Source organism: Artibeus jamaicensis, unplaced genomic scaffold (assembly GCF_021234435.1).
Source record: "Artibeus jamaicensis isolate MK-2021 breed Jamaican fruit bat unplaced genomic scaffold, CSHL_Jam_final contig_432, whole genome shotgun sequence".
Classification (NCBI taxonomy): Eukaryota; Metazoa; Chordata; class Mammalia; order Chiroptera; family Phyllostomidae; genus Artibeus; species Artibeus jamaicensis.
The window spans coordinates 11738526-11751426 of NW_026521828.1; the positions used below are offsets into that span (position 1 = coordinate 11738526).

Consider the following 12901-nt stretch of genomic DNA (forward strand, 5'->3'; position numbering starts at 1 on the left):
ATTCCCAAGATTGCCTCCAAATGTAGCCGTAAACACTTTCCAGCCGAAAATCAGAAGGCAGCTGATGGGTTTGGGGAAGGGATTTCAACCATATGGCAGAGTGATGAATCACCCCGTGTTAATGAGAGTACGTCTCGGCTCAGACTCCGGCGCTCTGTACCTGGTGCTCACTTGGGGACCAGAGAGTCTGGCACAGTGTTGTGGCTGGGGGTCCCAGATGCTCGGGGTGGGGTGGAGGGCAAACGGAGGCCTCCTTGCCAAGGAGTCTCCAACCCTGAAGTGTTCCAAGAACGAGTCCTATCCTGTGGGGTTCCTCATGACTACAGAGCTGAGCAGGGATCTCTCTTGATTGGCAGGTCCCCCGGTGAATGTGAGCTGCAATATTTTCATCAACAGCTTTGGTTCCATTGCTGAGACAACTATGGTGAGTGAGTCCAAACGCAAGCTGCTCTTTCCTGCTGGGGACGTCTCTCTCCCTGAAATGCTTACCCTCCGCTTTGGTCTTCCCCGAGGAGGTAGGGGGTCTATTTCAGGTCTGGCGATTGGACATTTCTACTGTCCTCGTGGATGTTTTAGGCAAGGACATTCATCTGAAAATGGCCAAAGAGCTAGCAGGGCCCACACACGCCCAACACCCAGGATTCCAACATAAAATCCTATCAGTGGGTTAAAGTTTAGATGAAAAAAAAAACATGAAGACCTCCTTGTATCGTAAGGTTCACATTCCACTGCGGAATATCAGGAGACTGGTCACAGAGGCTGAAAGGGGTATATCGAGTTGATTCTACTCTACTCTCCACTTCTGCATGTATTTAAAAAGTCCCATAGTGAAAAGCTTAAAATAAACCAATAACACCACAAAAAAAGCTGAAAGAAAAAATACTAAAATGTGACTAGCTATTATTCCTGTATCATAAACCGATAAATTTATTTTTTTCTTTCAGCATTTCCATATTTTTCAAATTTCCAAAAGGAAAAATATTATATTAGTAATTATAAATAAATACAATGATACTTCAAAGTATTGAATTAGTAAAAATACTTAAAGTATTTTTCTCAGTCCTTGGACACAAAAATAATGAGTTGTGCTTGTTCGGAAGGGAGTGACCTGTGAGAAAATAACTAAGGCCTCTCTTGATGAGCAGAGTGAGCGGCAGCCAGTCGCCGAGTCTGCAGACGTCACGTCCTTGGAGTCCTCCACACCATCCGTTCTGGACACTGCCCCGCCCCCAGTCTCGTTCTGGCTCCCAACATGGCTCGTTCACATACCGAAAGGGTTCTCAGCTTTCATCCTGTCCTCCCCACTCCCATCCATTCTTTCTTACAAAAAAAAGGCCTTTCTCTTTAGAAAAATTATTTATTTATTTTTAGAGAAAGGGGAAAGGAAAGAAAGAGAGAAGAAAAATCAGTGTGTAGTTGCCTCTCGTGCACCCCCACCAGGGACCTGGCCTGCAACCCATGCATGTGCCCTGAGTGAGAATCAAACCAGCAACACTTTAGTTCACTGGCCTGTACTCAATCCACTGAGCTACGCCAGCCAGAGCAAGAATGGCCTTTCAAAAAGACAAACAAACCATGCCACGCCCTTGCTCTAACAAGCCCCGCCCCTCTGCCCCAGGACTCCCCCTCACCTTCAGCATTAAGCCCAAATTCCTTTGCAAAGCTGAGAAGGCCCTTCCTGATCCTGGCGTCTTCTCACCTCTCTCACCGCCTACTCAGGACGAAGGCAGTGGTTTCCAGTTCCCCACGCAGGTGGTGGTTCTCTCCCATTTACAGCTTCTGTGGACCCTGTCCACACCCAGTGCAGTCTTCCTCCCCTTGCCCTGTCCTCTTCTCCTCTAAATTTCTGCCTCAGATTACCTCCACAGGAAGACTTCACACTCTAACACGTGTGTGCCTGTATGTATGAGTCCACATATGGCCTGACCCAAGACTAGGATGGGTCCCCTCCTCCTGTTCTCATGACACTCTTTACAATTCCGTAGTAGCACTTCCACCATCACAATCTGCTCGGTCGTCCCTCCTCTCTCACTACAAGTGTGTTGTGGTGGAGAACCTCGCCTCGTTTCCTGTGATAACCTCAGACAGCTAGTGCAGTGATTTAATAACAGGTACTCCATAACTTTTAAAAATAAGTCAACCAAATCAGGTATCTTGCCTGTCAATTCAAACCCTCATGTTGTCCCAAGCATTAGATGGCATCAAATCTTTCAGTGACTGGCAAAAGTCACTGAGCTCTGTAGGTCACAGGGCAAATGGCCCAAAATCCTTTTTTTTTTCAAAGAGGCCTTTTTTTTTGCTCTTGAATTTATTGGGTCAACATTGGTTAATAAAACTATACAGGTTTCAGGTGTACAGTTCTATAATACATCATCTGTATAGTAGATTGTGCGCTCACCACCCCAAGTAAGTCTGCTTGCATCGCCATTTCTCTCCGCTTCACCCTCCTCTGACTCCCCCCCCTCCCCGCTTACCCTCAGTAATCACCACACTGACGTCTATGTCTGGATAGAGCCGAGTAGACCCTACCCACATCCAAAGGGAAATGGATCAAACTCCCCCAAAATGAGGCCCCTTATCTCCAAATGGAGCCCACCCCACCTGTCGACTAGGGATGAACATGGCTGCTTTCCATTGGGCATCCGGGTCAACCCAGCACGTTTTTCCGCACTTTGAATGGAGAACTTGTAAAAGCTCCTAATGGGCCCTTGCTTTTCTTCTCCCTCCCAAATCAGAGGTGCACTGACATTTGTAATCCTCACAGTCTTTGTGCAATGAGTGTTGGCCCCTCCGTTCTTCCAAAATGGTGAATAGTTATCAAACCCTATCATGGACCAGCAGGTAAAGAACTTGGCTACCTGAGGACAGGTGTACATATCTGGGCTCCCCCACCACACCCACCTGGTTCCCTGAAATCACCACACAGATCTATTTCCTTGACACGATTCTGGAAAAAACAGCAGTTTGCCCTTATTTTGTGCAACAATTAAAAGCCCGGGCTCTGAATTCACATAGACCTGGGCTCACTAAATGTGAGGACCTGATTTGCTTCATGCCTTTATGCCTCAGTTTCCTCATCTGTAGAGTCCCAGCAGTGATGAACACACTGACCTCATCAAGTCATTATGTGCAGGACAGTGTCTATCACAGTAAATGCTTTGGAAATGCTCTACGTGTTTTGAGGGGGAAGATGAGGATGATGACAATAGAGACTGTGGACACTGAAGCCTCAAAGCTACCACTGATTGGCTGTGAGCTCTCAGCACAGGCTTTTCTTAGTTTGCCCCTCCCCCAGGTCTCTGTCTACCGGTCCAGACTCCACTCCTGCTGCATTTGGCTTCCTGCTGAGAGTAGCAACTGAGACACCTTTCCATGCCCAGACAAAGCCTGAGGCTCAGCTCTGCCACCTGGGCAGGGTGGTGACCTAACTCAGCTTCCTCATCTGTAAAATGGGGCACCAGTAGCATCCACCACGTGGCCTGCTGCAGAGAAAGTGCCAAGGGCAGGACCTGACACGAAGTGCGCACACAGTGAACGTCAGCCGTCACTATGAAACACACTGAGAATCTCCAGCACATCTCACCCTCACTCTCTCACTGGATTCCTTCACCAAACGCTCGGTCTTGCTCCGTAAAGTAGAGGTGGCAGACCCTACGTTCTCCATAATGCAGCCGAGGAACCTGGGATTTGGAGATATCCCGTCCCAGAGCAGTGAGTGACGGAGCAGGGGTTAAACCACAGACAAGCGTTCACTCTGCATCATGCCACTGGAACACGGAAGAGCAGACTCGGGGAGCTGGGGGCCCACCCACCCAGGAAGCACACTTTTGCAATAACCTAAGTCCTACCCAAGGTGGAGACCCAGTCTCATCTCACTAAGCTCAGCACACCTCAGGGGGGAACAGTAAACAGTGGTAACAGAGACAACCAGCCAGTGGAGTGCAGACGGGAGGCCCTGGGGTGGGGGCGGGGGGAGCAATTACCTTTAGGCAGGAAATGAAGGGTTGGAGATGAGGAGCTGTCTTGGGAGTGGCCTACAGCTGACTGGTTTCTCCCTACTTTTTAACCTCAACCCCAAAAATAGGAGCTGCCCTTTTCCAGCTTGCACACCCCACAGTACCATGATTTTTCCCCCACTGGGTTCTTAATTACCTTCATGTATTTAATTTGCTTTGTAGATGATTTAGGAGGAGAAAAAAATTAAAATCTCATAACTGGCAAAAGCCTTACACGGTCTAAGCCAGTTCCTTGTTCTACGGAAAGGGAATCTGATGACTAGAACGGCGGCACGGCTGGAGCAAGGTCACAGAGCACGGAGTGGGTGCCCCGAGCAGTGGCCGAGGGCTCTGCTCCCTTTGGCTCTCTCTCCCCTGGATCCCATGCACCAAACCATCTGGGCCACCTTCCCATTCAAGCCCCTTCCTTGTCACTCCGCGCACCACAGCGACAAGCGCACATCGACACTAGTGTGCCAGGCAGGGTGCAGCGTGCTTTTGCACACACCTTCTCCTAGAGACCTCACAGCAACCCCCGAGGCAGGAAATGCGACCCCCATTTTACCAACAAGGAAGCAGGATCAGAAAGGTTTGGGTCCAGGGAATTAGAGCAGAAAGGAAATGTCACTGGGCGGCTATATCAGGCCCCAGATTTCCCGGCCAGGGCTCTGCCTCTCCAGCCACCAGAAGAGCTGCCATGCCCCAGGGGTCCCAGGTAATGTGGACACAGTCCCAGAGTCAGAAGCCTTCCGGCTGCACCGGCTCTGCAGGAGCAGCAGGAGCACCTAGCAGCTCTGTAACAGCTGGAGGCCCTACATTCTGCTGTCTGCTTCCCGGGCCTGGCCTTCGTCACCAGACCTGAGAGCAGAGATAGGCAGCCAGCAAAGCAGCAGGGGCCTCGATCCATTCCAGACCCTGGGAGGGCGGAGGCTACCTGTCCTTCAGCTGAACTTCCCAGGGACTTTCTTGGAGTCTAGGCAGCCAGACAAAGGTCACCATTTGGAGGTGGAGCAGGAATGCATGAGGAAAAGGCGGGACGGGGCGCCTGGCCTAGGGTGGCCTCTCTGGCAGAGCCTACAGGGAACCACCCAGCTCGTCTGGACATGGGTGCTTGTGAGTGTGCATGGGTGGGTACTGCAGCATCTATGTGTCTGCGCAGTGTGATGCATATGTGTGTGTTGTGGGATTGTGAAAATGTGCACACAGACATGTGTATTTATTTGTGTGTGCTAGTTGGAATATGCTTGGACATGTAACCTCAAAGGGAAATGTGTATGACTATATATAGGGATAAGTGTGTGTATCCCTGGTTATAAATGTACAAATGAATATGTTTAAGTGTGAGTGTGCATGCATCTGTGAAAGTATATATGTAAAAATATGCTGAAGTAGTTGAGAGTGAGTGTACCTGAAGGGTACTATCTTCATTTTTGTAATTGTGTGTGGAGATCTGTGAATCTATAAGCGCATGGTTAAGTATGCATCAGCATGAGTCAGCATACTTATATGTGTGTATGCACATGCAAATATATATGAGTGAAAGAGTGTGCACATAGGAGTCAATAATGTAGGTGAGTCTGTCTATGCACGTGTGCAGGTATACATGCAAGTGTGCACATATAGCATCATGTGTGTCGCTGCAATTCATGTGGCACTATATGCAAACAAACGAGAGACAGTGGGTACCTGTGTGTGTGTTGGCATCCTTTGGGCAGGAACCCCAGGGTTTCCATTGCCAGGTCAGAAGCTGCAGCCTCTCTTACCCAGGATCAGGCCAGCCTGGCATCGAGATGGGCACACTGTGGCCAGGACCCCCTGGGCAGGACCCCCAGGGTTAGTGACAGCCTCTTCAGGGTGTGCTTATGGACAGCAAAAGTCTGCATACTTTCTAAGGTGTATGAGTGACAGATGAAAACAAGCTTTGTAATAAGCCCAATAAAAAAAACAAACAAGAGAAATAGGAGAGCAGATAAACAACCTCATGTACATCCTCCTGGGCCCTCTCTGTGACCACACCTTCACCTGTGGACACACACCTTTGCAGAGATGGATTGCACAGTGCAGTTTGCTTTCTCACTTCCCCCACCTCAGACTCTGTCCACACCACTACACATAGCTCTACCTCATTCCTAACTCTCGGCTCACCACCAAATTTGGGGACATAATAGGTAATTATCATTCTCTTGTGAGAGGGGAACATAATAGGTAATTACCTATTATAATAGGTAACTGCATATTTGATAGATGTTCCCAGAATGTAGGGCCCACCTGTAAACTTCTGCAGCCTAGACGCCCCCCCATGGTATTGAACCACCCTTCAGAGAGACCTTCAGGGTTAGGCAGCTTTTCATTTACAAACAAATATTCTTCCGTGGGACTCCTTGCCCGTTTCCTTAGGATATATTCCAGAAGTGGGGTGACTTTATCAAAACAACACGCCCTGTGTTTTAGCCCCTTCACAGGCACCACTGCCCAGCTCACTTCTGACGCAGCTCAGCGATCTGCGGTCCTGAGAGCGGTGGGCTTCCCTTCATCCTTGCCACCTGGGGGGCTGCACCTGTTTTTATTTTGCCAGATGAGATTTTTTTTAATGTACTTCATTGTCATTTTTAATTCTCACTCCAGATTTCTAGTGAACTTGAGCATCTTTGCATATTTTTATTGGGCAGTTTGAACAATATTATAGTCTCTCTTCTCTCCATGTACTTCCTTAATCCATTTGGTTTAGTTTTCTGGTTTAGTTTACTTTTCTCTGATTATTTCCAACATCCTTCTTAAGTAGCCAGTATGCCCCCGCCGATGTGACATGCTAACTTTTCCATAAACTGACTCTCCATATGTGTTCTGTCTGTTTCCAGTCTCGGTGTATTGACCCATTCATTGCTCTGGCAACAATACCACACTATTTCAATCACTGTGGCTTCACAGTGTCTTTCTAAGTTTGGTGGAGAACGTCCTGTGTTCTCCTTTTACAAGGTTTTCTTGACCTTTTTGGCACATTTGCTCTTCCACAAGACCTTTAGAACCAGCTCGTGGAGGCCTAAAAATTGCCTCAGATTTTATAGATCAAGTTTACAGATTAAGTTGGGAAGAAGTGACACCTGTACTATATTTTACAAACATGGTGTGTGTGTCTCTCTCTATTTATTTAGGTATTCCCTTATGCTTTTCAGTAAAGTTTTAGAGTTTAACCAAAAAACTTAAAAAAAAACCTCACGCATTCCTTGTTAGGCTTATTTTTAGATTTTCGGGGGGTTGGTTGCTACTGTGGATGAGATTCTTTTTTGTTGTTGCACTTTATGCTACACGTTCAGTCGGTCTGCACAGCTAATGCTAGGTCACTCCTTATACTCGTGGGTTGGGAGATCCACAGGAAAGTCTGTTAAAAGTCATCCAGTTGGATGTGGCTCAACACTCCACAAAGCCTTGGTAAACCGCAGACAGCGAGAAGGCCAAGGGCTTTCTCAGAAATGCTGCGGAGTCTGTTCAGAAAGAAAACGAAATTACAAGCAGCCTTGGAACATCTGCTGGGTGAGCCTTCCTCAATACGCCACCAAGGGGAGCATCACCGTCGCGGATTCATGACAGCCCAGAGTTGGCTCTCCGCAGGTCACGTCCAGGAAGGCTGACTCACGACAATCGAACCCACGAAGACCAAAGGGGGTAACTAAAGCTGCCAGGCTATTCTAATTTATGATGGATCTTTCCATTCGAACAAGAGTGTTGCTCTTGTCCTCCATGAAAGCACTTCCTTGCCACTCTCTGACTAATAAGGAAGCCAATCAAAAGTTGCTTTTGACAGTCTGGAAGGAAATTTCACCCAGGCCTTTTTAAAGCGACGTCTAAGAAACCGCCCCAGCCTCACCACACCGGAGCCCTCATTCCAGTGACAGAAAAGCTGGCGTTCCCCCCAACAGGGCGCCCTCTCCCCCAGGTGACACCAGAGTACCAGCTGCCAAATTCCTGCTCCTCAAACTGCCCTTTCTTACACTACTAAATGAACACCTCCCCCATGTCTGTAAGACAGTTCTCTAAACAAGACATGATCAAATATATTAAGATTCCACTTACTCAATTACAAGCACGCACCTGTCCTGAATCACCTGGGCTGCACATCCGTCGGTCACTGTGATGGACGAGGGGCCTCGCCCAGCTCCTCTGCAGCCTATTCATCTCTGCCATCAGTTTCACTCCCGAGGGCAGGCTTGTTTTCCACAGGTCCAGGTTAGTGAGTGTCTCGCCATTGTGCCCTGGACTGCCGACACTGTCCCCTGTCCCCTGTCCCCTCTCCAGGTTCATATACGCCCTTCAATGTGTAAATTTGGCAATCAGTGTGAACCCACCCGCTGTTCAATTTGCCAACCCGAAGTTCTCCGCCTGACACTATCAGGATCTGCATGAGCCAACCTGTCACACAGGCTCAGTGGGGCGCCCATACACAGCGGCTACTACATTTCTTTAACCCGCTCACCCAGAACTTGGTTTTAAAGAGGAAGGGGCTGGGAATAGAGAGGCAGTATGCAGTTGTCACAAGAAGGTGAAATTGGGCACCAGCCAGTCCTGGATTTGTACCCCTGCTCTAGCACCTACCAGCTAGGGAACTTTGAACAAGACACTTCACCTCTGTCCAGCCTCTCAGAGTTTCCATTTCCTGCTAAAATGAGCATAATAATACCCAGAGTGCTGGGTTGATGAAAGGTTGAGAGATACAATGCACACAAAGTTCAAGCAAATGTCAGACATCCAATAAAACTCGCTGCCATTAGCATGGTCATGTAATTATTAAACTCACACTAGAGACAAACAGAGATGCCCAGCTCCACTGGTCCAAACCATCTACTGTTCTTTACAACAAATACAGCTCTGATTGCGTGAGACCCAAATGAGAATGCACCAGGCAGGGTGGTGGCTGAGGGAGGGATGGAGGCGCAGAGCAGGCATCTGGAGCCAAGGAGGCGGTGAGTCAGGATCTGGGGAGTCGCCAGCACTGGACTTGAGTGCAGAGCAGACAGTGGGTCAAAGATGAGGGTCAAGGCGGGAATGAGGTAGGAGCATTAGTGGATTGCTGGCCTGGGGCAGAGGTCTTTTGTCCTTTGCTTTTTTTTAATACTTCCTGCTCGAGTGGGCTCTACCAACCCACAGGTATATAACAACAGCCAAAGGCAGTATCCAATGGCCCTGAGGTGTCATAAAACCATCCCTCGGTGCAATTCTGGGAGACCCTGGGTAGTGTAATCTGGTGGTTAAGTGTTTGGTCCCTGGCATTAACATCTTGGGTTTAAATCCTAGCTTTGCCACTTACAGCTGTGTGATGTTGGAAACAGTTCTTTAACCTCTGAGTACCTTGAATGATAATAGAACCTGAATCACAGGATTATTATAAAGATAAAATAACACACATAAAGCTCTTAGCATCATTCTTTGCATGCGATGAAGTCTCAGTCTATTAGTATTATTTGCACTGTTATTATCAGTTCTGGATCTACCAGTAATTCATCATGGGAACTTGAGCTTCTAGGGCCTTAGTTTCAACATTTGTCCAAAGGGGCCGAGAATGTTCTCTTCCATGCCAAACTGCAGAGAAGAAATTAATGTAAAGGTGATTTGAAGAGTAAAATGCAGCACATACGTATACAATATTATTACTAAAAGGAGCCAGTCAGTACCATATGCTACTTAAAAGCATAGGACTTTACCATCAGCCAGTTGTGGATTCAAGCCTCAGCTCTTTCACTAACTTTAGACAAAGCACTAAATACCCCAAAGCCTCTATTTATCTGTGAAATGGTGTCACTGTCAGAACTGAAGCACTTAGCATAGAAGCTGGCACATGCCGGTGAGCTAGGTCCATCCCCTCGCAGGGCTGTTTGCAGACGGGGCTGACTCCGCTCATGTTTGGAGGCAACATCTCTGGCTCTCAGAGGTTTGGGAAAGTGCTTGAGGAGAAGGCAGCAGGTGAAAGAGGAAGCAGCGGCTCCTGACCCAAGCCTGGGCACCCTCCACTCCGCAGGCCCCCAGGCCCTGGCTTTCACAGGCACCTGTTCTCATGCACCTGAATCCCAAACCCTGTCAGAGCCAAGTGGAGGTTAGAGCTTCTCCAAGGACAGCGGCGCTTGCCTGATGGCAGATTCGGCTGGCTCTCCCCTCTGCCCTCAAAGGCACACGATGCATAGGGAGAGAGGTGGGACAGCAGCCCAGGTTTCTGTATGCAGGCCCCACCGCAGCCACTGAACTGCTATGTGGCCACGGAAAACCCCTGTCCCTCTCGGGGCCACTAGTAAAAAGGAGGAGCTCAGGCAGAGGTCTCCAAGGTTCTTTCTAGCTGTGATGAGGAAGATGATGATGATCACAAAGAACCATGATGTGCTCACCCACCCCACTCTCCATTCCTGCTGCGTTAGTTTAGCTCCTCCTGGTCTCTCCACTGGACTGCTTCCCAACAGCCCGAATCAGGTCTCCCGGCCTGCGTCCTCTCACCTCCAACACGGCACGGCCATCCCACCACACTGACCTCCCTGAAGTCAAACTAGGGTAAGCTCCCCTGCCTGAGACTTCAATGGGGCCTGACCGGCCACAGGATAAAGCCTGAAGCCCCCGTTTGGTAGCCGAGGACGGCCACGGTCTCAAGCCCATGTCATAGCCTCTCATCATCGCAGACGGTCTGAGAGCGTAAATGTTAAATGATGGGACAAACCAGATTCAAATGCCAACCCCACTGTGGAGTAACTGTGAATTTGGACAAATTACATAACCTCACTGAGCCTTCCTCATCTATGAAATTCAGTTGAAAATACCAATGTGGTAGGATTGTTTTAAAGGTAAAAGGAGCTGAACTGCATGGCACACTTAGCACAATACCTGGTACACAGCAGGTCCTCAGTATGGGGGACCTTTTATTACTTTTGCTGGTAACAGTTGAGCTAAACTAAACTGTTTGAAAGCCCCTTCCCACACACCCGTGCTGGTGCTGTTCCTCCTACGTGAGAGTCCTTCGACCCTCAACGCCACACATCCCGGTCCTTAAAGCACGGAGACTGCGCCCTGGTCTGCACGTACCATCCTGTTCTAAGCCCCATGCTCCTCCCCGGGTCCTTCCTCCTCACACTTCGCTGGCCTCCCTTCCAGCTGGAACCAGACCTCGTTCACATCGCAGAGCAGTACCAGAGCTAGACAAGCTTACTGCAGGAGAACGGAACAGACTGATGGGACCATTCCAAATGCCACAGGCTCTCCAGAGCTTTTCTGGGGTCACCCAGCCTGGCTGGGAGTCTCTCCTTGACTTGGGAACAGTACCAAGTGGCTATTTGTTACAACCTCTTATGACGCTTATCACTCTCGGTATGTGTGGTAGATGGTTTTGTCCGTAGCATGCCTTGCCTGCTGGGTACTTCAAGCTCTGCAGGGGTACAAATCAAGACTGTGTGCCTCCCTGGTCACAGTACTCCCTCTGGGCCTAATGTTTAGGGAGTTGAATTGAGTTTAGAAGAGACACACCCCTTCAGAGCTGGCGTGCTGAAGCTAAGGAAGGTGTAAACATCTTGTTCTCTGGCCACCTCCTGGGCAGTGTCTCTTGGTTCTGACTGCAGTGGGCACACATCTTGCCTTCCCCAGCCCCTTCCCACCAACACACTCACCAGGCTCTTAGCTCTTTCACACTAAAGCACCTCACGCTATTTCAAGACAATACTGAGTTTAGAGAAATTTACTGGGCAGGGTTAGAATCTGAAATTAGACACACTGTGGCAGGGGCAGGGGGGCACACAGAAAGCCCTCAATAAATACTTGTTGAATGACAGAATGAATGAATGAACTCTCCACCTTAGTCTGACCAGCGTGGCCATTGCCCAGTTTCCAGAATCAGACCACGAGGGAATCTTAAAGGCAAGATCGGTGAGCTAATGCTAAAAATTGTTGAACTAGAACTCTGGAAATCCCCCCTGCCTCAGACTTAGGTGGGCCACCTTTGAGAGGTTGAGATCTAGAAACCAATTGCCAGAGGTGGAACCTGAGATTATCAGGCAGAGGATTCCAATGTTGCTGCCTGGGGCCATGAACCTGAACATGGACCCCACCATGTCAAACACCTTTGCTTCGTGAGTACATGGCTCAGTAAGCAAAACAGCATTCAGCTCTCAGGCTATTACACCAATCCCATCGATCCCTTCCGCACTGCAGTGCCACTGCTGCTCACCAAGGAGGAGGGAACAGTGGATGGCACAGCTCATTCAGGCAGCAGCTGCTGCAGGGAGAAGCGGGGCTGCCGGGGAACGGGCCCCGGGCTGCACGGGCTGCACGGGCTGCACGGGCTGCCTGAGCACCCAGGCGCCTGCTCCAGGCCGGGCCCTCGCCCATCACTAGTCGTTTCACTTTGAGACCCTGCAGGGTTCTTCCTTCTTTAGGTGAGGTATGTTTGTATTTTTACAATCAACGTGCATTGCTTCTATAGCAAGAAAAAATTAAATATTTTTACAAAGCAGTGATAACAAAATAGGGACTATGTCCATGAAAAAATACCATATGTTTGTACCCATGTACTTAGCATGAAAGTACTCTTCACAATGCATTTTTGCAGTGGCAGTATGGACTAGAATCCAGCCACTTATTTTCTTTGTGAATTTATGACTTAATTACCCTGAACCTAAATGCCTTCAACTGTCAGATGGGAAGAACTGTAAAATGAGGATAATAAGCTAATTCTAGTGATGTGAGTATTGAATGATGGATGTATAGTATGTTGAAGTATCCACTATATGCCAGATCAATAGATGTATACAATCAACAAATGCAGTCCTTTTCCTATTAAAAATAAAATAAAATATCAGTAATAAAGTGCAAATGTAAATAGTGTCCTTCCCTAGCTAAAACCCCTCAGAGCCCCGCATTACTCCCAGGATGAGGGCCACACT

The 12901-nt window shown here is 48.6% G+C and overlaps 1 protein-coding gene across 2 annotated transcripts in view; it reads left to right on the forward strand.

Moving 5' to 3' along the window:
- Positions 1–12901, forward strand: part of GLRA1 (glycine receptor alpha 1) — a 67512-nt gene that overhangs the window by 35587 nt on the left and 19024 nt on the right. For both annotated transcript variants that reach the window (XM_037156920.2, XM_037156921.2), the window contains exon 3: positions 357–424. In XM_037156920.2, the coding sequence (XP_037012815.1) occupies positions 357–424 (68 nt within the window). The remainder of the gene's footprint in view (positions 1–356; positions 425–12901) is intronic.